We start from the raw sequence: 26,721 nt of genomic DNA on the forward strand, positions 1-26,721 counted from the left end.
ACCGAGGAGCTCCGGCGTGTTGCGAGAGATTATGGCATCCCAATCTCCGTGGACCCTGAAGCGACCCCCAATGCCCCCCAGCTGACAGCACTATGGGAGTGCCATGTCAGCTGGCAGTGCCACCAGGGCACCTTGGCAATGCCCATGTGCCAGACTGGCATTTCCAGGGTGCCCAGGTGGCACCAACAGAGCCAGAGCATGAAGCTGTGGGCCTCCGATCCCCCTAGGAGACCTCCACAAGTGCCGTCCCGCCTGGTCCTCATTTGTGGAGAACAGTGCTGAACGGCGCTGGCCTGAGGTCTCCCAAGCAGAAGAATATGAATTCCAAACCCTCAGGTACCTCGGTAATCTGCACATTAGAACGAGACTCTTTTGTTACCTGACTGTGGTGTATTTGGTAGCACTACTGTGCGTAACATGCGTTACACAATCCAGTTGTTGAAGAGGCTTTCTGTACCTTGATGAAGAAGGCTCAAAGTCATCCAGAGGTATTGAAAGTTTATTGAGTAACAGAATTAACAACTGCGCGCATTCTTACTTTAAGATCAATACCAGCAGGTTACAAAGTTTATATACAGTAGCTATGTCTGACCACACTAGTCGCCCTGAGCTAGATCTATGCTCCTGCTCTCGTCACAGTCTAATCACCAAGAGAGGGGGAGAGCTGCTTGCGTCTGCTTTTATACCTGCCAGTGCTGCCCTCTAGTGATCTTCTGATTTCCCATTAACCCCTTATGTACATGCCCATATAAAGATCACTACATCCCCCCCTTTTTTGTGTGACAAGGTTTCAGTGTTGTTACTAGAATGGAACAAACATAGTTGGTGTCGTGTGCAAATGAATTACAGAAATCAATGAGTGCATCAGTTCAATGTTCACAGGTTCAGACAGTTGGGTTTGAGTCTGATTCGAGTTGATCTCCTGAGTGGGCATGGAAAAAAAAAAAATGAAATGAAAATCGCTTATTGTCACAAGTAGGCTTCAAATGAAGTTACTGTGAAAAGCCCCTAGTCACCACATTCCTGCGCCTGTTCGGGGAGGCTGGTACGGAAAATGAACCGTGCTGCTGGCCTGCCTTGGCCTGCTTTAAAAGCCAGCGATTTAGCCCAGTGTGCTAAACCAGCCCCTCAGTGGAGACACTGAGGTTTTAATGTCCGTCTGTTCACCGGCTGATGGTGTCAAGTGTTGTTGAGTGAGTGAGTCATGTAGATTTAATGTCGGAAAGACAGGTTCAGGAAGTAGAACCTTTAGCACGCCTCGTCGATTGCGTCTGAACAGCATACCTTCGTCGGACTTTACAATGTATGATCGTGGCGCTGCTTGTCGTATCACTGTTGCCGCGTTGGACCATCCTCCACATGGGTGTCGTAGTCAAACCATGTCATTGACTGCTAATGGTTGCAGCGATTTTGCATGCTGATCATAGTGCTGCTTTTGTTTGTGACGTTGGTGTCGTAGCTTGTCAAGCACGTGAGTGATCCGGATTGCTGAAGTGTAGTGCTGGTAGTGTTGTTCTCATATCTCGATTGAAGAGCATTTGAGCTGGTGATAGCCCTGAGCTTAACGGTGATGATCTGTATGATAAGAGAGCCAAGTGTATGTTGGAATTCGAGTCAGTGGCCTTGCTTATGAGCGGTTTGATAATGTGTACACCTTTCTCAACTTTCCCATTGGATTGGGGAAAGTGTGGACTCGATGTCACGTGGTTAAAGTTGTATTTATTGGTGAATTCCGTCCACTCCCAGCTCGCAAAATAAGGACCGTTATCGGACATGACTGTTTGTGGAATACCATGCCTCGATAATGTTTCCTTGCAGGCTTTGATAACTGATGCAGACGTGAGATCCGGGAGTTTCATACTTCCGGAAAGTTGGGGTAATAGTCAATGATAAGAACATAGTTTCGACCCATGGAATGAAACAAATCTGGTCCACGATGACGTAGCCATCTCATGCTGCTGGAGTGGCTCCTTGCATTGTGCCGGTTGATGTTTTTGACACGTGTCATATGTGAGTATCATGTTTGTAATGTCCTCATTGATCCCAGGCTAGTACACGGATTGCCTTGCTCTTCTTTTGCATTTCCCGATTCCGAGATGACACTTGTGAATCCTGCGGAGCATATCTGACCTGAGTGTTAGTGGAATGACGATTCTGTCATTTCTCAATATTAATCCATCCACTACTGAAGTTCAGTTTTGATGTTTTAGAACTGCGGGCAACGTCCTTTTGGCCAGCCATGCTGAAGGTTATGCATGACCTGGAGCAAGGTTGCATCTTTTTGTGTCGCCAGACAAATTTGCTGCAGCTTCTCGTCAGATGCCGGGAGAGTCTCTCTGCACAACTGTACTTGAGCTTCTACATCGTCAATGGACGGAGGAGGTGAGCTGTCAGTGTCAACTGTCATGTGAGAGTACCTTTAAGAAATGGGTGTTTATAAATGGGTGTGTATATAAATATCTGTAGTGAGAGTACCTTTAAGAAATGAGTGTTTACTATTGCAGTGATGAGAGAGTGGGTGGAGCTGGGCTGTGTCAGCTTTTTACTTTTGTTTTAGGCTGTTTGCTGCAGGGTGTGTTTTACTTTCGGTTTCAGAGCTGGATAGCTGCAGTCACAGCCAGAAGATGTATGAATCTCTCTCTGTAATTTAAAGACTGTAAATCGATCCTGGTGATTTTAAACTAATAACAGTAATGACTTTAACCTGATGTGCTTCTGGTAAAAGGTGTTCTAAGTCTTATGGATGTTAAAAGGAATGCTTAAAGGATTACTTAGTCTTGTATTCTTTGGGGGTTGTATTTGAATTAATGGTTGCTAAGATGGTCACTGTATGTTTTAAAAAGGTTAACTTGAGTTCATAGAATAAACATTGTTTTGCTTTAAAAAATACTTTTTCATTTCTGCTGTACCACACCTGTAGAGTGGACCGTGTGCTCCCCATACTACAATCTATTAAATGTTGTGGGTCAGGTGAACTCCATGATAGATTTGGGGGTTTTCTAAACCCTGGCCCATAACACAATGGATTGGGACAAGTCGGCTATGATGAGGTCTTTTCCAAGAGTGTAGATAAGTGTGAAGTCATACATCCTCAGCTTCATCATCATGCATTGTAGGTGAGGCATCATATCATTGAAATTTTTTTCAATTATGTTGATCAGCGGTCTATTATCAGTCTCAACGAGGAATGTGTGAAGGCCGTACACAGTGGTGAAATTTTGTGATACCTGTGATCAGCCCCAGGCACTCCTTCTCTATCTGTGCATACCTGCACGCTGTGGCAGTCATCGCTCTAGATGCGTATGCAATTGGGACACAGTCTGATTGGTCATCCTGTTGGAGGAGTACCGCACCAATTCCATCTTCATTGGCATTGGTGGAGTTTTGTTGGGTCGAAGAACGTCAGATTTGGAGCTGTCATCAATTGGTGCTTTAGATCCACCCACTCCTCTTGGTGGCGTGGAGTCCATCAAACACTGTGTCCTTCCTTGTCATGTTTCGTAATGCTGACGTCCTTGTCGATAAGTTTGGTATAAACTTGCCATAAACTTGCCTCGGAAGTTTTTTTTTTTTAAAACTTGTTTTTATTCAAGATTTTACAGAATTTTTACAAAACCACTACCAAAATTTAAAAAAAAAAATTAACAACTTAACAAAACAAGGTGGGATAACTACAATTTACAAGAGAAATCTATCCACAACCCATACAGTTCCCCCCCTCCTCTCCCCCCCCCTCTCCCCCCCCCTCCCCCCCCCCGGTTTGCTGCTGACCTCCTCACTTAACGTTCTGCGAGAAAGTCAAGGAACGGTTGCCACCTCCTGGAGAACCCCAGCAAGGACCCTCTCAAGGCAAACTTTATCATCTCCAAACTTAGAAACCCAGCCATGTCACTAACCCAAGTCTCCACACTTGGGGGTTTCGCATCCCTCCACATTAACAAGATCCGTCTCCGGGCTACCAAGGAGGCAAAGGCCAAAACTCCGGCCTCTTTCGGCTCCTGCACTCCCGGATCTTCTGACATCCCAAATATAGCTATCCCCAGACTCGGCTTTACCCGAGTGTCCAAGATCTTGGACATAGCCTTTGCAAAGCCTCGCCGGAATTCTTTAAGCGCTGGGCATGCCCAAAATATATGGACATTGTTGGGCTCCCTGAACACCTCACACACCTGTCCTCCACCCCAAAGAACTTGCTATTCTTGCTGCTGTCATTTGCGCCCGGTGGACCACCTTAAACTGAATCAAGCTAAGTAGGGCACAAGGTGAGGAGGAATTGACCCTGCCCAGGGCGTCTGCCCACAGGCCCTCATCCAGCTCCTCCTCCCACTTGCCCTTCAGCTCCTCCGCCAAGGCCTCCTCCGCCTCCTGGTATATGTCTGATACCTTTCCATCTCCTACCCACATGCCCGAGACCACCCTGCCCTGTATCCTGCGGGAAGGTAGCAGCGGAAATTCCACCACCTGCTTCTTCAAGAAAGCGCGGACTTGCAGGTACCTAAAGGTATTCCCCGGGGTCAAACTGAATTTCTCCTCCAGCGCCTACAGGCTAGAGAAAGTCCCATCTATAAACAAATCCCCCATCCTTTTGGTACCCGCTCTGTGCCAGCTTACAACCCTCCATCTATTCTACCTGGGACGAACCTGTGGTTGTTTCGTATCGGGGTCCAGACTGAGGCCCCTACCTCCCCCCTGTGCCTTCTCCACTGACCCCAGATCCTCAGTGTCGCCCTCACCACCGGGCTCATGGTGTACCTTGACGGCGAGAGCGGCAGCGGTGCCGTTATCAGTGCCCCCAAGCTAGTATCCCTGCAAGATGCTGCCTCCAGCCGCTTCCACGCACCCCCCCCCACCTCTCTACTACCCATTTCCGAATCATGGATATGTTCACTGCCCAATAATAGCTGCAGAAGTTCGGCAGCGCCAGCCCCCCCCCCCCCCCCCCCCCCCCCCTGCGCTATAAGAAGTATTTTAACTCGCGGGGTCTTTTTGCCCACACAAATCCCGTGATAATCCTGTTCACCCGCTTGAAGGAGGACTTGGGGATGAGGATGGGAAGGCACGGAAGACGAACAAGAACGCACCGGAAGACGAACAAGAACCTGGGGAGGACCGTCATCTTCACGGACTGCACCCTGCCCGTCAAGGAAAGCGGGAGCATGTCCCACCTCTTAAAGTCCCCCTCCATCTGACCTACAAGCTGAGTTAGGTTGAGCTTGTGCAGGGCATCCCAACTCTTAGCCATCCATATGCCCAAATAGCGAAAGCTCATCTCCACCATCTTGAGCGGGAGCTCTCCCAGTCTCTTTTCATGGCCCCTTGAATGGATCACAAAAAGCTCGCTTTTCCCGACATTCAACTTATACCCCGAGAAATCCCCGAAATCTTTTAGGATCTGCATGACCTCCCCCATCCCCTCCACCGGATCTGAAATATACAGGAGCAGGTCATCCGTGTACAGTGAAATACGATGCTCCTCCCCTCCTCGAACCAGCCCCCTCCAGTTTCTAGACATCCTCAGCGCCATGGCCAACGACTCGATTGCCAGGGCAAACAGTAGGGGGGACAGGGGGCACCCCTGCCTCGTTCCTCGATGCAGCCTAAAGTACTCCGACCTCAGTCGGTTCGTGGACACACTCGCTACGGGGGCCTGATACAGTAATTTGACCCCCCCTATGAATTCCTCGCCAAATCCAAATCTGCCTAACACTTCCCACTCCACCCGATCGAAGGCTTTTTCCGCATCCATTGCAGCCACCGCTTCTGCATCCCCTCCTTCCAAGAGCATCATGATCACGTTCAGGAGCCTCCACACATTTGTGTTCAACTGCCTGCCCTTGACAAACCCCGTCTGGTCCTCGTTAATCACCCCCGGGACACAGTCCTCAATTCAAGTGGCCAGGATCTTGGCCAACAGTTTAGCATCTACATAAAGGAGCGATATTGGCCTGTAGGAGCCACATTGCAATGAGTCCTTATCTCGTTTAAAGATGAGCGAAATCAAGGCCCGTGACATCATCGGGGGAAGGGTTCCCCTTTCCTTAGCCTCGTTGAAGGTTCTCAACAATAGCGGGCTCAACAGCTCTGAGAATTTGCTATAGAATCCTACAGGATATCCGTCTGGTCCCGGGGCCTTGCCCGACTGCATATCCTCCAAACCTTTAAGCAACTCCTCCAACTCAATCGGGGCCCCAATCACTCTACTAGCTCCTCCTCCACCTTCGGAAACCTCAGTTGGTCCAAGAATTGCTTCATCTCTTCCCTCCCCTCCGGGGGTTCTGACTCATACAATTTACCATAGAAATCCTTGAAGACCTCATTGATCCTTTCCGAGCTCAGGACCGTGTTACCCCCCCCTGCCCCTAATTCCCCCAATTTCCCTGGCCGCCTCTCTCTTCCTTAGTTGGTCCGACAGCATCCTGCTTGCCTTCTCCCCATACTTGTACATCGTTCCTTGTAACTTCCTCAACTGAGCCTCTGCTTTCCGTTGCAAGCAAGTCAAATTCCGCATGCAGGCTCCGGCGCTCCTTTAGCAGCCCCTCCTCGGGGGACTCTGCATACCTCCTGGTCCCCCACCAACCTCTCCCTCTCCATCCTATCCCTCTTCTCTCTGTGGGACCTGAGAGAAATTAGCTCCCCCCTGATAACTGCCTTCAGCGCCTCCCAGACCATACTCACTGAAACCTCCCCTGTATCATTGGTCGCCACATAGTTTTGGATACTCCTCCTAATCCGCCCAGACCTCCTCATCCGCCAATAGTCCTACGTCCAGTCTCCATTGAGGGCATTGGCCTCTCTCCGCCCCCAGCCCCAACTCCACCCAGTGCGGAGCATGGTCCGAGACTGCAATGGCTGAGTACTCTACCCCCTTCACTCTCGGGATTAGCGCCCTGCTCACCACAAAAAAATTGATCCGTGAGTACACTTTGTGGACGTGGGAGAAGAAATAAAACTCCTTCGCCCTTGGCTGAGTGAATCGCCACGGGTCCACTCCCCCCATCTGGTCCATGAACCCCCTCCGGACCTTGGCCGCTGTCGGCCTCTTACCCGATCTAGACCTAGACCGGTCCAGTGCCAGGTCCAGGACCGTGTTAAAGGCCCCCCCCCATTACCAGACTGCATGACTCCAGGTCCGGGATTTTACTCAACATTCGCTTCATAAAATCCGCATCGTCCCAATTCGGGGCATACATGTTCACTAGCATCACCCGGGCCCCCTGCAGCTTGCCACTCACCATAACATATCTACCCCCTTTATCCGCCACAATACCCCCCCGCCTCAAATGCCACCCGTTTGCTCACCAAGATTGCGGCCCCCCTGGTCTTCGCATCCAGCCCAAAATGAAAGACCTGCCCCTCCCATCCCTTCCGCAGCCTAGTTTGATCAGCGAGCTTCAGATGCGTTTTTTCTAGCATGGCTACGTCTGCCTTTAGCCCCTTTAAGTGCGAGAACACACGGGCCTTCTTGACCGGCCCATTCAGGCCCCTCATGTTCCACGTGATCAGCCTGGTCGGAGGGTTGATTATCACCACCCCCTGCCGACTAACCATCCCCTTTTTTAGGCCAGCCACTTGTCCGCGCCTCCCACACACTCCAACCCCCCCCCCAGCCGGAGGCTCCCCGTCCCGACTGCCCCTTTGACTCCAAAAGTTGCTTTCCCTACAGCCAGCAAAGCAGCATCCCAGCCCCCCCCCCCCCCCCCGATCCCCCTCTCCCAGGTCAAGCATCCGCTTAATCCCAATTCCCCCCCCCCCATTACTCTCCCGTAAGTCAGCTGACTCATGCTGACCCTGGCCATTCCCGCCTCTACCTCCAATCCCACTGTTGGCTCACTCTACGAGCCTCCAACTTCCCCCCATCCCCCCAAACCAAGTGAGGGAGAGAGAGCCCCCCCCCCCCCCCCCACCTACCCCCCTATTCCCGTGTGTCAAGAGAGAAAAGCTCAAACAAACTTTGGGTGCTATCCCCAACGACGAGCACCCCCCCCCCCCCCCCCCCGAACCTCTCTCGCTGTCCGGCCCGTCCGCACTGCCTGTGACGCAGTTCTATACAAACAGCAAACAGACCCAGAACCTAGAGGGCCTAGAACCAAGGGGCAAAAAAAGAAAACACGGGGGAAAACCAACATAACACTGCCCCCTCCAGCCTCCACCGGGGTGCCCCAACAACATATAGCTGTCCATTAATTCAACTGCAGCTTCTCGTTCTTAATAAAAGTCCACGCCTCATCCGGCGTATTGAAGTAATGGTGCCGGTCTTGGTACGTGACCCACAGCTTCGCAGGTTGTAGCAGCCCGAACTTCACCCCTTTGCTGTGCAGGACCGCCTTGGCCCGGTTGAATACCGCATGCCTCTTAGCCAGCTCTGCACCCCAGTCCTGGTAGATTCGGATCTCGCAGTTCTCCCACTTACTGCTTCGCTCCTTCTTTGCCCATCGCAGGACACATTCCTTGTCGGTGAAGCAGTGGAACCTCACCACCATAGCTCTCGGTGGCTCGTTCGCCTTAGGCTTCCTTGCCAAGACTCTGTGTGCCCCGTCCAGCTCCAGTGGCCGCGGGAAGGCCCCCGCGCCCATCAGCGTCCCCAGCATCGTGGTCACAAACGCACTCGCAACCGACCCCTCCGCGCCTTCAGGGAGACCCAGAATTCGCAGGCCTGCCTCCTCGACCTGTTTTCAAGGTCATCCAGCTTCTCCTGCCATCTTTTGTGCAGGGCCTCGTGCGCCTCCACTCTAACCGCCAGGCCCAAAATCTCGTCCTCGTTGTCAGAGGCCTTTTTCTGCACCTCCTTAATCGCTGTCCGCTGCATCCTCTGGGTCTCCACCAACCTTTCAATAGAAGCTTTCATAGGGGCCAGCATCTCCGTTTTTAACTCAGTGAAGCAGCTTCTAAGAAACTCCTGCTGCTCCCGTGATCACTGGGCCCACGCTGCCTGGTCTGTGCCGGCCGCCATCTTGCCTTTTCGCACCCGTTCTCCTCTCTTCTCCAAAGCAGCTTTTTTGATTGCCCCACTCCTGGTCCACTCTATACAGCGCTGGGGGATCCTCACTGTTTCCTTCCCACACCGGGAATCGTCGTCCAAGTGCCGCTGGAGCTCCGAACAAGGGCCCAAAAGTCCGTTGTCGGCGGGAGCTGCTGACCGTGCAACCTACCTGGGCATAGCCGCAACCGGAAGTCCTCGGAAGTTAATGAATCCAAGAAATCTGAGCACAGTTTTCATGTCTCTTGGCTGCTGCATTTTCTGGATTGCCGAGATCTTTTCATTATCCGGCCTCAATCCTTGCGCTAATATGGTGTCACCCAGGAAGGTCAGAGATGAGCGTGCAAACGTGCACTTGAATTGGTTGAGTTTCAACCCAAATTGGTGAATTCTTTTGAAGACTTGTCTTAGTTGAGCAATGTGGTCTTCTTCTGTCGTTGGCCATATGATAATGTCATTGACGTATACTCTGACACCTTCAATGACCTCCGTCATCTGCTCCATGACTCTGTGAAAGATTTTGGATGAGGAGTTGATCCCCAAAGTCATGCGGTTGTAGCAGTATCGTCTAAACGGCGTGATGAACGTACACAGCAGTCTGCTGGAGTCCTCGAGCTGCATCACTTTAAATTTAGTTTTGTCTTCATTTTCAACGTAATTGAAAGAGTTTGAAATATCTACAGCTTGCTGACCTGTCATTGCTAGTAGCAGCACAATCTGTCTCTCGTTGGAGGCTTTGTTTAAGTCAGTAGCTGCCATGTATATTTGGAACAGTTGTTTAAACATTGTCCAGTTACTATTTAGATTACCGGTAGTTTTCAGGTTCCATTGCGTCGGTTGGTATTCGAGAATCCAAATGCTGTGAAGTCTTCCACAGTCGAGCAGTCGATACTTTAGTTTCTGCTTTTTTTTTCTTCTCTAACCTAATCTAGCTAGTATTGTTTGTTTAAAGCCAGCCTGGTACCATCTTTTGTTACCTTACTGTCGTGTGTTTGGTAGCACTAGTGTGCGTAACATGCGTTACTCAATCCAGTTGTTGAAGAGGCTTTCTGTACCTTGATGAAGAAGGCTCGAAGTCGTCCAGAGGTATTGAAAGGTTTATTGAGTAACAGAATTAACAACTGCGTGCGTTCTTACTTTAAGATCAATACCAGTAGAAAGGTTATAAAGTTTATGTACAGTAGCTATGTCTGACCTCACTAGTCGCCTTGGGCTAGATCTATGCTCCTGCTCTCGTCGCAGTCTAATCACCAAGAGAGGGAAAGAGCTGCTTGCGTCTGCTTTTATACCCGCAAGTGCTGCCCTCTAATGATCTTCCGATTTCCCATTAACTCCTTATGTACATACCCATACAAAGATCACTAGAGACTAGCTGCCTCGCTCTAATATGTAGATTTCCTTTGCAACATCTCATGAAGCGTTGTGAGCCGGGTAGATCCCGGGAGCAGTGTCTCCCGGCTTTTATTGGCAACGCTATGCCACGGCGAGCTGCTTTTCGGGCACAATGTTTGTTTTTTATTTTAGGTTTCCAACATCTGCAGTATTTTGCTTTTATTTTGGACCAATTTCACATTTGGCTGACAACCCATTAGTGCCAAACAGACGATGCACAGCAGCTCAGCTATTTTGCAAAACGGCAAAGCAGCCAGCTGGCAGGTTGGACGTTTGGGGATGGGTGCAGGTGATGAGGCCCATCTACAAGGTGGGCTAGAATGGACGAGTAGAAGGCCAAAGGATTCTGGCATGATGATTCTTTGGCACACAAAAGCCATTAAAAACAAAATCAAAAATTTAGTTCAGTCAGGATGACCTACAGTAGTTCCTTTATGAAGGCTTTGAACCGGGTTGTTTTCAGGCTTCTCCCATGCCCCGGAACTCATCCGCCAGTCTGAAAATTGATGCTGGGCGGTAGATGCCCAATGTGATCAATAATTGGTCACCCAAGGACTTTAATTTGGGCAAGAGTGGGTGGGCCATTCTAGGCCTCACATGCCCCAGCATGAAATTGTAGAGTGGTTGAGGTGGGCGGGCAACCAGAGAAGTCCTTACAAACCCACTGGCGAGGGAGTGTAAATTTCCGCCTTTTTTTATTCTGTTCCAAATTTTTTCTGTTCTTCTCTTCTTGAAGCAGGACATTCCAATTCACATCCACGTGCATCACAAAATAGGCAATCTGCGTTTTTGATTTAAGAGGATAAATGAGACGCCTAACACAGAGTATCACAGTCAAATCTGGCAATTTCCTTTCCTGATTTCCACAAACATTCACTTTCTAGCATCTAGTACTACTCAGCACTTGGTAGCTTGAACTCCAGTTGAGTTATTCTTTCTCTAGTCCAGAAATGCTCAGGCAATTCTAGCCCCTCTAATCCTATCCGAGCTGAAGTAAATTAACTCATGCTTGAACATGTAACCACCCTGGCTCTATAACAATACTTTACTAATCCTCTATAACAATACTTTACTAATCCACTAAAGCAACAGGGAAACCATTTGTTTTGCATTACTGGCCATGTAAAAATGTTAAGAACTGTTTTGCGTGATAGTGCGTGCAAGCAAAGAACAGCATTCCCAAACACACATTTTTAAATAGTGTCCCGATCTCCATGGCCCCCAAAGTGATCCCCACCCCACTACGGGAGTGGTCATGACAGCTGGCAGTGCCACAGGGCACATTGGCAATACCAGGCCGGCACCCAGGTGGCACTGACAGGGTGTCAGGTTGGCATGGCCAAGGTGCTAAGCTGGCATTTTTCACACTGCAGCGATCGAGCGGGGTTTTCCTGCGCAGGTGTTTGGGTGGGTGTGGGTGTGGGTGGGGGGGGGGCCCTACGGCCCGCGGCGCGGGGACACTCCTCATACCAGGTTGGGGGGGGGGGGGGGGGTCGGGGTCAGGGTTGCGTCGGGGCTCCTGAGATTGGGACGCCATTTAAATATGGTGTCCCGGTCTCTCGCTACTCTAAGTAGTTCCGGTAAGGGGAGCTCCTCAGTGCAGAAAACGGGGCTAGGTATGGCCTCGGCCGCGCATTCCCCGCTGAGGCCCACTATCTGTTGGGCGTGTTAAATAGCCGGGTGTATCTCGGTACTGTGAGCGCCAGGAAACGCACGGCTAAACGCGCACGCTATTGGACTTTGTTCCCATTTGATTAAATCGCATCCAAGAAATCTGAAAATCCTACATTCATCACAACTATTAGCAGTAGCAATCTGCCTCAGGTCAGGTCCTCTGCTCATCTCCATGCCTCACGGCCTTAGAATCATAGGGCTGGATTAAATGTAACAATGGCCGTTGGCCTTGGGCAGGCGTGGCCAGAGAATCCGAGCCACAGAATCCTACAGTGCAGCAGGAGGCCATTCAACCCATCAAGTTTCCACTGACCCTCTGAAAGAGCACCCCAACGAGACCCACTCCACTGCCCCTTCCCTGTAACCCCATCTAACCTTTGAATACTAAGGGGCAATTTAGCATGGCCAATCCACCCAACCTGCACATCTTTGGACTGTGGGAGGAAACTGGAGCACCCAGATAAAACCCACACAGACAGGGGAAGAATGTGCAAACTCCTCACAGACAGTTACCCACGGTCGGAACTGAACCCGGACCCTGGTGCTGTAAGGCAGCAATGCTAACCACGGTACCACCATGCTGCCCATACTGTGCCCCCTTGCTCTTCCCTCTTCAGTTGCTCCTAGGAGCCTGCAATTTTCAATTGTCAAATATCAATTTCTTTCTCCCTCTTGGTCAATGGTCCTCTAATCTTTCCCTCAATCGCCGCCTTCAGCAAGTTCTCATGCCATAGAATATGACGATTCCAAACTTGGTATCTTTTCTTGAAGATATTCTCTAACCACCTTTCTTCTCTCATCTGAGGATGAATGTAGCTCTGTACATGGGACAGAGTGTTTCAATCAGGACTGCATTTGGTGAAAGTGAAGTTGTGTAATAGTGAGGCACGGCTGTCTTTCATCACGACTGCTCTCTAACACCCATGCAGAAGCCATGATAAGAGCAAAAGATGGAGGTGTCAAAGGAGCAGCCAAATTGGTGAAAGTAGTGACATTTACAGTTAACCAGGGCCTACTCACCAGCATAGCTGAAGATCTAAATGATGGCAGTTCATGCAATTAAAATGAATTCAAAAAGTGAACGTTATGCAGGTTGGAAGAAATAATGGTGGAATGCAGAGCTCAATATAAATGACCGACAGCTGGAATGGTATCAGCATTTATGTATCTGAGAAACACCTGGTCAGGAGATGGTTACTGCCACGAAGAAATGAGAGCAAGAATTGCAATACCAAATAATGCATTCTTCAAACAGAAAGAATTGTACCGCATACTAGAGACCTTAAGAAAAGCGACTGTGATTTGGAGTGTTATGCCATCCAGGCTGAAATGTAGACCTTGGGAAAGGCTGACATCCAAAGGCTACAAAGTTATGGAATGTGGTTCTAGAGAAGGGAGGTGCGGGTCACTTGGAGAGAACACAAGAACACTGGAGAGGTTACTGTTACCTCTCATGAAAAACTTGGAAACCTTTCTTCAGCAGTAATGGAATACTAAAATAAAATTATAATTTAACAGTGTCAAATAGAATGACTTTTCACATGAAATTCTGAATCTGTTACCATGTTAATATTATGAGAAAAAAGAACAGCAAGCCGACAACACTGTAAAAGTATGTGGAATTGTTTGTTACAATATTCATGAGCTGCAGCACAGCACAGCACTGCCAACTAACCCAAATAGCATACAGTTATAACAGCAGAAGAACAAGCAAGATATCAGTTACTGAATTCCATTGGTCGATTAAATATTGTTTAAAATACATTTGCAAAACAAAACAATTTTTAAAAGTAAAATGATTTAAGTCATAAAGTAGTTTTCCAGGATATTTTCCTATCCTTGTGAGGCAATCGGGATAAAAGAATATTAAAATCCATTCGTTTCCAGAAATATTCTTTACTTTTCCGAAAAATATTCTGCAATGTCCCAGCAAATTTAACAACATTCATCAAGAGTTTTCCACATAGAAATATTGCAGCTGCCTGAAACTATGGAGTAGTCCTTTACAAACGCCATGCAGATTGACTTTAATAGATCAGTATGTTGAAGTAACACGACTGACAGGCAAGCAATGCAATTTTTAAATAAAAGGGTATTGAAATTGCTGGCTAGGTCAGCATTTGCTGTCCATCCCTTGAGAAGGTGCTGGTGACCTGGAGGGAGTTCCAGCATTTTGAAGGAATAGCGATATATTTCCAAGTCCGAATGGTGCATGGCTTGGAGTAGAACCTCCAGGTGATGGTGTTCCCATGTACCTGCTGACCTTGTCCTTCTAGATGGCAGCTGTCGTATGTTTGGAAAGTGTTGTCTAAGGAGGCTGAGTGAGTTCTTGCAGTGCATCTCGTAGATGGTACACATTGCTGCCACCGAGGGTCGGAGGGAGTGGATGTTTGTCAGTAAGGTGCCAATCAAGCTGGCTATTTTGTTCGGGACAGTGTGGAGCTTTTTATTTGTTGATGGAGCTGCACTCATCCAGCCAAGTGGACAGTATTCCATCTGACCTTTGCCTTGTAGATGGTGGACAGGTTTTGGGGAGTCAGGAGGTGAGTTACTCGCTGCAGGTTACTAACATCTGACCTGCCCTCGTAGCCATATTATTTAAGTGGCTGGCTAGCCCAGTTCAGTCTTTGGTCAATAGAAACCCCAGGATGCTGATAGTTGGGTTTTCAGCAATGGTAATGCCATTGAATGCCATAGGGTGATAGTTAGATTCTGTCTTGTTGGAGATGGTCATAGTCAGGTACTTGTGTGGCGTAAATGTTACTTGCCCCTTGTCAGCCCAAGCCTAGATATCATCATAGAATTTACAGTGCAGAAGGAGGCCATTCGGCCCATCAACTCTGCACCGGCTCTTGGAAAGAGCACCCTACCCAAGGTCAACACCTCCACCCTATCCCCATAACCCAGTAACCCCACCCAATACTAAGGGCAATTTTGGACACAAAGGGCAATTTATCATGGCCAATCCATCTAACCTGCACATCTTTAGACTGTGGGGGGAAACCGGAGCACCCGAAGGAAACCCACGCAAACACGGGGAGGATGTGCAGACTCCACACAGTCAGTGACCCAAGCCGAAATCGAACCTGGGACCCTGGAGCTGTGAAATCGAACCTGGGACCCTGGAGCTGTGAAGCAATTGTGCTATCCACAATGCTACCATGCTGCCTCAAGGACTTGCTGCATTTGGACATGGACTGCTTCAGTTGGGAGTGGCGAATGGTGCTGAACATTGTGTAATTATCAGCAAACACCCACACTTCTGACCTTAGGATGGGAGATAAGTAATTGATGAAGCAGCAGATGGTTGGGCCTAGAACATTATGCTGAGGAACTTCTGGGTAATTAGTGAAATTAAACTTTTTAAGGGATTTAAAATGCTCATTGCAGATAAAATTTCTCATAATATAATGGACATATCAGTAGAACGCTCTACAACATTACTCAACAGCGATCAATGCAACCACCGCTGCACTCCTCAGGAATGTGCTGCGCTGCAATTCCACTATGATTCCTCAATGCAGAGGGCTATTTGGGTGTCACCATGGTGGCATGTAATACTTTTCCACGTACCTCCAAGTATTTTTATCCAGAGTCAGTATTCCAAAAATAAAACACAGGAGTCCTACGAATCCTGCAATGGCCAGCATTCCTGTATAGAAACCAAGCCAAGCAAAATAGACTCCAATCTTCTCTCCGAAATATCTCCTGTAATGTGAAATATAAATGAGATAAAATAATTTTGATTAAATTACAATCTTCCAAAATATTTTAAGCGTGAGACAAAATAGCAGAATTGGAAGTAATGACACATTTTACAAGTTGCTGTCCTCAATATGAAGACTCACTGAGAGAGAATTGGGCCTGGAGATTAGTTCTCCAAATGTCCTGATTAATACAATTAATAAATACATCCTGTTTGATGTAACCCTTTCTATTTTACGGGAGATCTGTAAGACTTATGCTAAGGCATTGATTATTTCCTATACAGTTAACAAAATGTTGGAAAGCCAGCACCAGTTGGAGGCTTGATTGAACAAATAGGAGTATAGGAGGAATCCTAGCCAGCAGTTGTTGAGGGAGGTTAGCTCAGCTGAGAGAAGTCTAAAGTTTGCAAAGCAAAAAGTGTATGAATTTGTGAACAAGCTGTGTAGATACTTGGCTTTTTTGACTAAAAGGGTGGCTGATCTTGGGCTATCCCTGATGTGTTAAGCAAGTTGGTTCAATGTTGACTGCAACTGGATGCAGTGAAACTAGAAACAGGCTTCTGACACAGGAGATGGTCCAACACTGTTTTATTGAACTTCCTGATTGCTGTACATAGTCTGCTGTGAGTTGACACTCGATCAATCTAACTGATAACCTCCTACTGGCTTGGCCAGACTAACTCTCTACCTCATGGTGATAGTGCTCACTGGCTTCTGCACTCTTACTATCTCAGTAGCTGTGTCCTGTAGAGAGAAGGAGAGTCTTAATGCCCTGTGTGCTTTATAGTGGTGGTGTCCTGTCTGGTGATTGGTTGTTATGTGTCGTGTGTGTTAATTGGTTATCCTGTGTGTCAATCACTGCCTGTCTGCATCTCATCATATACATGAGTGGATATTCCGACAATCCCCTCTGTGCATGCATCTAGGGATAGTAGATTAAATAAAACCGAAGATATTAATAGAGCATTTAGGGATTTTTACGCTGAACTGTATAAATCGGGCCAGTCTGGAGATGTGTTGACACGTATGGAGTGCTTCTTCTCTTCCCATGAGCTTCCTGTAGTTTCAGAGAATCAACGTTCTGTTCTTAATGTTCCTATCTGTAAAAGTGAGGAGCGCAGCATATCACTGGGGTTAGCACTGGGACTACGGCGCTGAGGACCCGGGTTTGAATCCCGGCCCTGGGTCACTGTCCGTATGGAGTTTGCACCCCTGGCTGCGTGGGTCTAAGCCCCACAACCCAAAGATGTGCAGGGTAGGTGGATCGGCCACACTAAATTGCCCCTTAACAAAAAATCACATTCGGGTCCATGCAAATTCACTATAATTTTCTTGTCAAAAGCTTAATTGAAGCGCTATCATATATTAGCAGCAACACAGCCCTCTATCTTTCATGGCGCATGTAAAATTCAGCGTATCATGACATTGGGGTTTAAGGCGAGTGTCTCCCTCCCTCATCATTTTTCAGCACTCCCTGCCTTCCATCTCATTCCTGCAGACCCCATTAAATTCAGCCCTGCATTTCACATTGAATTTAAATAAGGCTCCCAACTACACTAATTAAAATTTCTCATCTTTCAAAAGTGAGACTGCCAGGGTATACAACCAGCTGTTGTATAAAATTGCAGGAGCATACCAGGAGGTGGGAGCTGGGTTTTGTATTTTTACATTTTTGACCCCTTCCGCCCATCATGGGTGGGTAGAACTCTTCCCCACTAAAACAGGACAAACAGGTTATTTTTTTTCACCAAGGTGGGGCAGTGTTGTCTTTTGTGTTCTGCTCTGCTTAGTTTCTGATCTGAGTCATGTTAAGGGGAAGGCATTGGGTACATGCTGTCACATCAATGAGCTAAAGAGGGGGAAATGAAAATGAGGAACTGTAGAGGTAATCCCGAGTGGCTCCTCGGAGGCTTTTTTGGGAAACTTGGAAAACCATTGGTTAAAAGTTACTGGATAAAGGAAATAGGTAGAAACCACAATCAATCTCAATCATACTCAACAAGTTCCCACATTCTTAAATACTGCTTTAAAATGTGTTGGAATTTAATGTGTAGAACTTCCATCATATTTTAATCTCGCTAAAATCTTTACAGCTGTATATTAACATTTTATATACATTATTACAATTATTTATTAACTGGTGATATTATCTTATTCTTGAACTCTCAGTCCAACAAATTTCCAGCTCAACGTATGAGAGAATGAGCAGTTTAGGCCTATAGCCTCAAGTTTAGAAGAATGGGCAGAGGTTTAATTGAGATGTATAAGAAGATAAACAGTATTGACAAAGTAGACAGAGAGCAGATCATTGAATCTACAGTGCAGAAGGGGACCATTCGGTTCTTGGAAAGAGCACCCTACTTAAGCCCACGCCACCACCCTATCCCCATAACCCACCTAATCTTTTGGACACTAAGGGGCAATTTAGTATGGCCAATCCACTTAATCTGCACATCTTTGGACTGTGGGATGAAACCCACATAGACACGGGAAGAAGGTGCAAACTCCTCACAGACAGTCACCCGAGGCAAGAATTGAACCCAGAATCCTGGAGCTGTGAGGCAGCAGTGCTAACCACTGTGCCACCCTCTTTTGGGGCAATCTAGAACGAGAGGTCACAATTTTGGAATAAGGGGTAGCCGATTTAAAACAGAGGAGAAATTACTTCTCTCAAAGGATTGTGAATTAAAACATAGAACATATGATAAATACATGAGGATACATAATGAAAATACATACATGTAGACAAGCGGGTGGGGTATATAGTGTAGAGAAGATGCGTTGGTAGATCAGTTCAGACCTTAAGAGGGTCATTCAGGAAGAAGAAGTGGAAAGAAGTGTTTTTGAATCTATTGGTGCGTGTTCTCAAACATTTGTAACTTCCGCCCGATGGCAGAGATTGGAAGAGAGAATAGCCCGGGTGGGAGGGGTCTTTGATCGTATAGCCCGCTTTCCCAAGGCAGTGGGAGGTGTAGACAGTCAACGGATGGGAGGCGAGCTCCCGTAATAGACTGGGATGTGTTCATGACTCTCTGTAGTTTCTTGCCGTCTTGGGCTGAGCAGTTGATATACCAGGCTGTGATGCAACCAAATAGGTTGCTTTTTATGGTACATCTATAGAAATTATTAAGGGTCGTTGTGGACTTGCCAAATTTCCTGAGGAAGTATAGACGTAGTTGTGCTTTCTTCGTCATAGCTCCGATGTGAATGGACCAGGAGAGATCGGTAGTGATGTTTACACCTAGGCATTTGAAACTGTCCACCATCTCCACGTCGGCACCACTGATGCAGACAGAGGAGTGAACGACGCTTCCTGAAGTCGATGAGCAGCTCTTATTTTTGCTGAGGGAGAGATTGTTGTTGTTACACGATTCCACTAGATTCTCTATCTCCCTCTGTACTCTTGATGTGCCGTTGTTTTGAGATCTGATCCATTACGGAAGTGTCATCAGCAAACTTGTAGATGGATTGGAGCCGAATGTTTCCACACAGTCGTGTGTATAGTAGTGGATTAGGTACGCAGCCTTGCGGGGCCCAGTACTGAGGACTATCGTGGAGAAGGTGGTGTTGTTTATCCTTATTGATTTTGGTCTATGGGTCAGAAAGGCGAGGATCCAGTTACAGGAGGAAGGAGCCGAGTTCTAGGTTTTCGAGTTTGGATATGAGCTTGACTGGGATAATGGTGTTGAAGACGGAGCTGTAGTCAATGTACAGGATCTGATGTGGGGGTCCTTGTTGTCGAGGTGCGTTAGTGTTGAGTGTAGGGCGAGGGACATTTGCTGTGGACCGGTTGTGGTAGTTGGCGTATTGCAGTGGGTTAATCTGGAAGATTGCAGTTGATGTGTCTCATGACCAACCTCTCGAAGCACTTCAGAATAATAGATGTCAGGGCCTCTGGTAGGTAGTCATTGAGAACATGTTGCCTGGTTCTTCTTTGGCACCGACCGGTATGATAGTGGTCTTCTTGAAGCAGGTATGTAGCCATCTGAGATGGCCACCTGCAAAGGACCATGGGAATTATGGCCAACCCAGGACTCGGACAGATAGAGCTTCTGTGTATTTGAAATGCAGGTAGCTAGACCTGATCGAAACCCCCACTTGTTTGCATTTTAATGGCCCGGTCCCCAGAACAATAGGACTCAGTGGGTGCTATTCAGGTCAAACGATATTTTCAAGTTATCCCCCGGTATAACCCATACCTTCACCGAAGATTTCATCTACTTACCACTTAGTAGCATCGATCCTGGGTCCTGTATTGCTAAGTAAATAAAGTAGACTTTGGAATAACCACTATTTCAGGTTAAATTAAGTTATTTTATTATAATATTTTTTCTTTTACAAGCTGCAAATACTTTTTTTATAGAAAGGAAAAAGATCTTGCTTCTGGATCCTTCTGGTTGGTTGAAGGGACCTTCAGGCCCAACTTGACAATCAATCTTCTTTAAAGTCTGATCTTCTTTAGATGTATTCGCTGGTTAGCTCAGTTGCAAAGCTCTATCTTTCCCATGTACCGAGCTGTGAGAGCTGGCTCTGCTGGCTGTCCCCTTTCTTCGGGTTTATATATTTTTCTAACAGTTATCTAGTTTTTATGACTTTATTGTAAAGTAACTCTTGATTTTCTTTGATTGTAAAAAGTATCTTTGATCTAAACATTCTAATCCAACTAAGTATTCATTTTGACATAACCTCATCTCATAGATCTGATTACATTGTGTCCTTTGTGATATTCAAAAATGCTTTGACTTCAAGAGGTGTTACTTTTGGTTTGGTTCCTGTCATTTCTATAGTTTTATTTTCCAATTGTGTCCTCGGCTCATAATTTTGACTTTGATTTTGGCTTTGAATTATGTTTCTCATAGACAGATAGTCTCCAGTTTTCTTTAATTTACCTGGTATTAGCAACATTTCACACCTAGAATTGTCAGCAAATTCAACTGAACCTCATCCTTTCTTTTCCAGCTGCTTACTAAGATAGTTACTTGCAATGAAGGTGTGAGCCATTGTTTTTGGCTTCATTCAAAATCCTGTGCGTTTGCTAAGCCTGCTTGATCAAGGCTATCTGCATTTTACAATCCTTCCCTGGCAGCTGCTGTTAACCCTTTGTGGGATCTTGCCCTGTATTCTCTCATGTTTCTCTCAGACCAGATATTGCCAGACTTCCATGTTTCAAATGACACATCTTTCCATATTTTCAATAACAGTACTAACAGGGATATAAAGTAAACTCGTTAGATTGTGTCAAAACTATTGAGGGAATTGTGAACCGGAAAATAGTTTAGGCCATACCCACAGTTCAAATCGCCACCTTAGCCCCCTGTCCCAAATTAACAATAGGAAACAGAGATTAAAGATAGGAAACGAGAGATTAGAGGTAGGAAAAGAGATATTAGAAGCAATGGCCACCAAAGCGATGGAACATTTAACGAGCCAACAGAGCAGAGCAAAGCCCCATATGGGAGGAAGTGTTGAGGAAGTATTTGAAGGGGAAAGGATGGCCCCTTTGGTCCAATCTTTGTGCGAATGACGAGTCAGGTCCAGGAAGCATAGGACAAACTTGGTGGGACAAGCTAACGGAGGTCCATAAGAAAAATGCAGCAAAAGTCCGAAAGCCGATGGCAATATGTCCTGTTTGGCACAGTTGTGAGGCACAGAGGAGGTCGTGAAGACGCTCCGTAGGCAGTTAATTGAGAAGGAGGAAAAGAATGAGGGAAACAGTAATGAAAGTGAAAAGATTATTGAGCAACTCCGGGAACAGTTAGTAGCTAAAGATAAGGAGATGGCTGATGTGATACGTGCACACCAATCTTGTTTAGTTCACCTTAGCAGCTTTCAGACCCAGTACGATAAAGTCTACCAAGATACACAGCGCGCAATCCTGGTAAGAGAAGAAACAGAACAGCAGGTAGCACAGTTAAGTAGTCAATGCGCGGATTTAAAAGCAGCTTTGCGAGCGTTCCACAGCTCCACGAAAGAACAGAGACAGAGTACAGTAGACCACGCGAAATGCAGACAACAGATAGACAAATTACAGTAACTGCTTTCAGTGCAGAATGGATTTAGGTATACCTTTGGACAAAATTTAGATGAGAAAGGTGCCCCCGATTGGCAAGAATTAAACAAAAGCGCCCAAAGATATGTAGAGGGCACGGGAAATCAGAATCTCCACACCCCGAAAAGAAAAGCACTCGCAGCACCAACTGCACAGGCAGCACCCACCACCACTCACAATTCGACCCCCATGAATCCGGTTACCATGCAGCGCAAGTCCTTGGATCAGGAGGAGCCTGATTTTGTTTACACCACCCCACTATCCATAACGCAGTTGAGAGATGCTTGCACCAAAATTGTTCCATTTCAGCCCACCGCAGACCCACATAACTTCTTTGAGGAAGTGCGCCAACAGAAAGTTATGTACGGTCTGGATGAAAGAGAGGGAGTTAAACTCAGTTACAAGCCTTAGCCAGTCCATAAGATCAGCTTTGCCTGAATCCCAAAATGTAGCAGGAGGAACCCTACAGGAAATGAAAACGGCCATTTTAGACGCAATCGGGGAGAACAAAGGAGATCCAGTTGAGGGTATGAACCATTGTAGGCAAAAGGGAGAGCATCCTACCGCATTTGCAGGTCGCCTATGGACCCATTTTAAGGCAGTATTTGGGGATTTGAACCGCACACACTTAAATGAGGAAGACACCACTAAATGGTACTTTAGTCTCGCATGCCACAGAAGGAGGCCAAAAGGCTTGTGTGAATTACGACCCCGCAGACCACGCACATACTGAGGTTTGTGTTTTAAAGAGACTCTCCAGATCATGGGAACAATCCCTACACAGACAGGCAGATCAGGAACAGATAGAAGCAAATATGCACCCAGTCAGGACTAACCAGAACCCAGCATGGATAAGCGAGGATAGACATGAGGGACAGCACCCCAGAGCACAGGCACCGCGAGGTTGCTACAATTGTGGACACACGAGACATTACGCCTGCGAATGCCGACAGAACCCCCCGAAACAGCACCGACACCAACAACCAAACCCCCCACCGAGAAACAATGGTAGGCCCATGCATACTGTTAGTGCCCGTTCAGGCGATTTAGTGGTCAATTCCACAGATTGACGGTGTTCAGACTCCCCAACTTGGGTCTGCGACACACTCTGCGACAAATCAGGCAGACCAGTAGTCACAGGCACAATCCGGGGACAACCAGTCGAATATCTTTGGGACACAGGAGGGTCTCGCACCACTTTAAATTCCTCCACCATGTTTCAACGTGACAAATGGCACACCACAGACACCATCACCCTTCGTGGATTTACCGGACGTATGCAACAGGGATACATCACAGCCCCCGTAGATATTCAGATAGGGAACATAAGCACCAGGCACCCCGTTGTTTTAGTCGACTTGCCCCAAACAGCCGAGCACATTCTAGGAATCAATTTTATGAACTCCCATAATCTTTCCTTTGATCCAGTGAATAAATGTGTATGGAGAATGGCCAAAGCAGCTCGAGCCCCCGCTACGCTCACAGTAGGGGATTATGGACATAGGATTTGCTCAGTAGGAGACTATTGGTTTGATCTGCAAACCATTAGTACAGACCAAACAATGAGAGAGGTCCTCGTGAAACAAAAGCTTCAGGTCCCGACCCAAAGCCACAGAAGCAATACGGTTTCCCACAGCAAGCCGAGGGTGAGATTTCTAAAGTTATCAATCGTTTATTAGACCAAGGAGTTATTCGGCCCATAGCGTCCACAAATAATGCCCCAATTTGTCCTGTAAAAAAAACCCGATGGTTTATGGCGATTAATGATCGACTATCGAGAAATTAACAAGGTTACCCCTTTAGCGACCCCCACGAGTCCCGAGACCATGCTCAAGCAGGGAGTACAGGCAAAGTACTTCACAGTGCTGGACATCAGCAATGGCTTTTGGTCCATCCCGTTAGACAAGGTTTGCGTTTACATTTCAAGGGCAGCAGTACACGTGGACATGCCTCCCGCAAAGAGTCCACAACTCCCCCTCCATTTTCCACCGACAATTGGCCAATGAACTTTCCAAATTTTCCTGACCCGAATGCCTTATACAGTATGTAGCCAACTTACCCCTACAGACGGACACAAAGGAGGAGCATGTACAGCTCCTATTGGAATTACTTGGCCTCCTGCAATCCATCGGATGGAAAGTCAACCCCAAAAAGGCCCAGATCTTAAAAGAAAAGGTCCTTTACTTAGGCATCATTATCACCGACGGGAAGAGAGAAATTGAACACAAACGGATCGAATCAATTGTTACATTGCTCCTGTGCCACAACATCACTGCACTCCGGTCATTCCTAGGTTTAGTAGGATATTGTAGGAACCATATACATGGTTTTGCCACAAAAGCAGCCCCACTCAGAACTCCTTAAAAAGACGTCCCATGGGAATGGCTTCCGCAGCACACAGATGCCATTGAAGAATTAAAACGCGCCCTAGGCACAGCCCCCGCTTTGCAAGTTCCAGACACTCACTCGCTCTATGCCATAGAAGTAGCAACCACCGACCAAACCCTATCAGCAATACTCCTGCAGGAACGACATGATCGCTTAGGACCCGTAGCCGATGCTTCAAGAGTTTTGGACCCCATAGAGCAAGGATTCTCAGCCTTGCTTGCAGTCTTTTGGGCAGTACAGTATTTCGCGTACCTCACAGGCCTTAACCCAGTAACGATCTTAACCGAGCACACTCCAACGCACCTCTTGTTAGATGGTAGATTAAAGGACGGTTCAGTCAGCCAAATCAGAGCAGCTCGCTGGACACTGCAGTTCCAAGGAAGGGACATTACTGTCAAACGTACCAAGACCCACACATTTCTGGCGGATAATCTTCAGTATGCAGGGACCCCACGAGTGCCAGATCATAGCAGCCCAACACCACACAGGACCCTTTATTCCAAGGTCATTACACCCACGTGCAGGCAGTAAAACACAGGATTCCCAGACCACGGGCAATGCCTTAAAGATTTATGTAGACGGTTCCTCCAAGATAGAAAATGGAAAGAGAATAACTGGTTGTGGAATTTATGTAGAGGACGCGCATTAGAAGACATCTCTTTAAAATTGCCCGGCCATTTAGGTTCACAAGCAGCAGAACTCGCAGCCATAGCATATGTAGTGCAACACCCAGATTCTTCCCCAACCCCCGCAGACATATTCGGACAGTCTATATGTATGCAATAGCTTAACAGAATTCCTGCCCCTGTGGGAATCGAGGGGATTTGTTTCCGCTGATGGAAAACCCCTACCCTCTGCCCCGTTGTTGAAACACATTCTTAGGACAGCCTCAGACCGCACGTACGGTATAATTAAAGTGAGAAGCCATCACGGGCAGCATTAGGGCAGCACGGTAGCATTGTGGATAGCACAATTGCTTCACAGCTCCAGGGTTCCAGGTTCGATTCCGGCTTGGGTCACTGTCTGTGTGGAGTCTGCACATCCTCCCCGTGTGTGCGTGGGTTTCCTCCGGGTACTCTGGTTTCCTCCCACAGTCCAAAGATGTGCAGGTTAGGTGGATTGGCCCTGATAAATTGCCCTTAGTGTCCAAAATTGCCCTTAGTGTTGGGTGGGGTTACTGGGTTATGGGGATAGGGTGGAGGTGTTGACCTTGGGTAGGGTGCTCTTTCCAAGAGCCAGTGCAGACTCGATGGGCCAAATGCGCTCCCTCTGCACTGTAAATTCTATGCAATTCTATGATCGTTCGTCCCCATCCATAATGTAAAGGCAGATGCTTTAGCCAAGGCAGGATCACGCCATGGTCACTTTTGGCAGCCCCCCGAAAGCGAACCAATACATGCAGTCCAGGTTTCTCAGACCAAGCCCAAAAGGCAGACGACACTCTCAAACAGATTTTAGACAGCAACTTCCCAGCCCCCTACGATAAATGGAAGGACTCACTGACGGTACAGGACGGCATAGTTTTGAAAAATGGAATTTATGTGGTCCCCACCCAGGACAGAAACCAGATAATTTACCAGTTTCATGACGGACATCAGGGGATAGACAATACCCATTGCCCATTTAAGACTATTCTGTTGGTGGCCCGATTTAAAAACCGATGTAACACATTATGTAGAGAATTATCTTATCTGCGCACAAAACAATCCGGAACGATACACAAAGAAAGGACAATTATGCCACACCTGACCTGTTAATGGCCCTTGGACAAATTTGCAACTCGACTAAATTGGCCACCTTCCCCCTTGTAGAAATGGTTTCAAATACATCTTAGTTGTTATAGACACCTTTACAAAATGGGTAGAAGCATTTCCCTCACGGACGAACACAGCAAAGGCCACAGCTAAGATTTTGACCCAACAGATATTTACACGCTGGGGTCTCCCCCGCAGCATTGAGTCAGACCAAGGTTCCCACTTCACCGGCAGAGTCATGCAAAATGTTCTAACAATTTTAGGAATCAAGCAAAAATTTTACATAGCGTATTAACCCCAATCCAGCGGCATTGTTGAACGAATGAATCGCACTTTAAAAGCGACCATTAGAAAGATGATGCAGCAGAATAACACCACATGGGACACAGTTCTCCCATTCGCCCTTATGTTTATTCGGAACACCATTTCCAGTTCCACAGGTTTCATCCCCCACACTCTCATGACCGGACGACCCATGAAAGAAATTGAATATTTATTAGGTCTCGATTTGGCAAGCCCCACAGTCACCGCCCTCACCCATGAAAAAGCAGTCCAACAAGTCACAGAGAATATTAAAGCAGCACAGCTCACTGCAGCTGTCCAACTAGGTGCTAGAAGAAAGCAGAGTAAAGCCTGCTTTGACAAAACCGTCCACCCCGTAGAGTATACAGTCGGTCAGCAATTAATGGTTTCCCTCTACAACCCCAGTTCTTTCCTCTCCCTCAAATTTGCAGGACCCTACTCCATTTCGGACAAAGTGAGCTCCTCAGTGTACAAGAT

General features: G+C 47.2%; 1 protein-coding gene across 1 annotated transcript in view; it reads right to left on the reverse strand.

The window, feature by feature from the left end:
• Nucleotides 1-26,721, reverse strand: part of ano6 (anoctamin 6) — a 192,095-nt gene that overhangs the window by 58,516 nt on the left and 106,858 nt on the right. The window contains exon 8 of the mRNA XM_072485065.1: nucleotides 15,617-15,751. Within this exon, the coding sequence (XP_072341166.1) occupies nucleotides 15,617-15,751 (135 nt within the window). The remainder of the gene's footprint in view (nucleotides 1-15,616; nucleotides 15,752-26,721) is intronic.

The sequence above is a fragment of the Scyliorhinus torazame genome, chromosome 19 (assembly GCF_047496885.1).
Source record: "Scyliorhinus torazame isolate Kashiwa2021f chromosome 19, sScyTor2.1, whole genome shotgun sequence".
Lineage (NCBI taxonomy): Eukaryota > Metazoa > Chordata > Chondrichthyes > Carcharhiniformes > Scyliorhinidae > Scyliorhinus > Scyliorhinus torazame.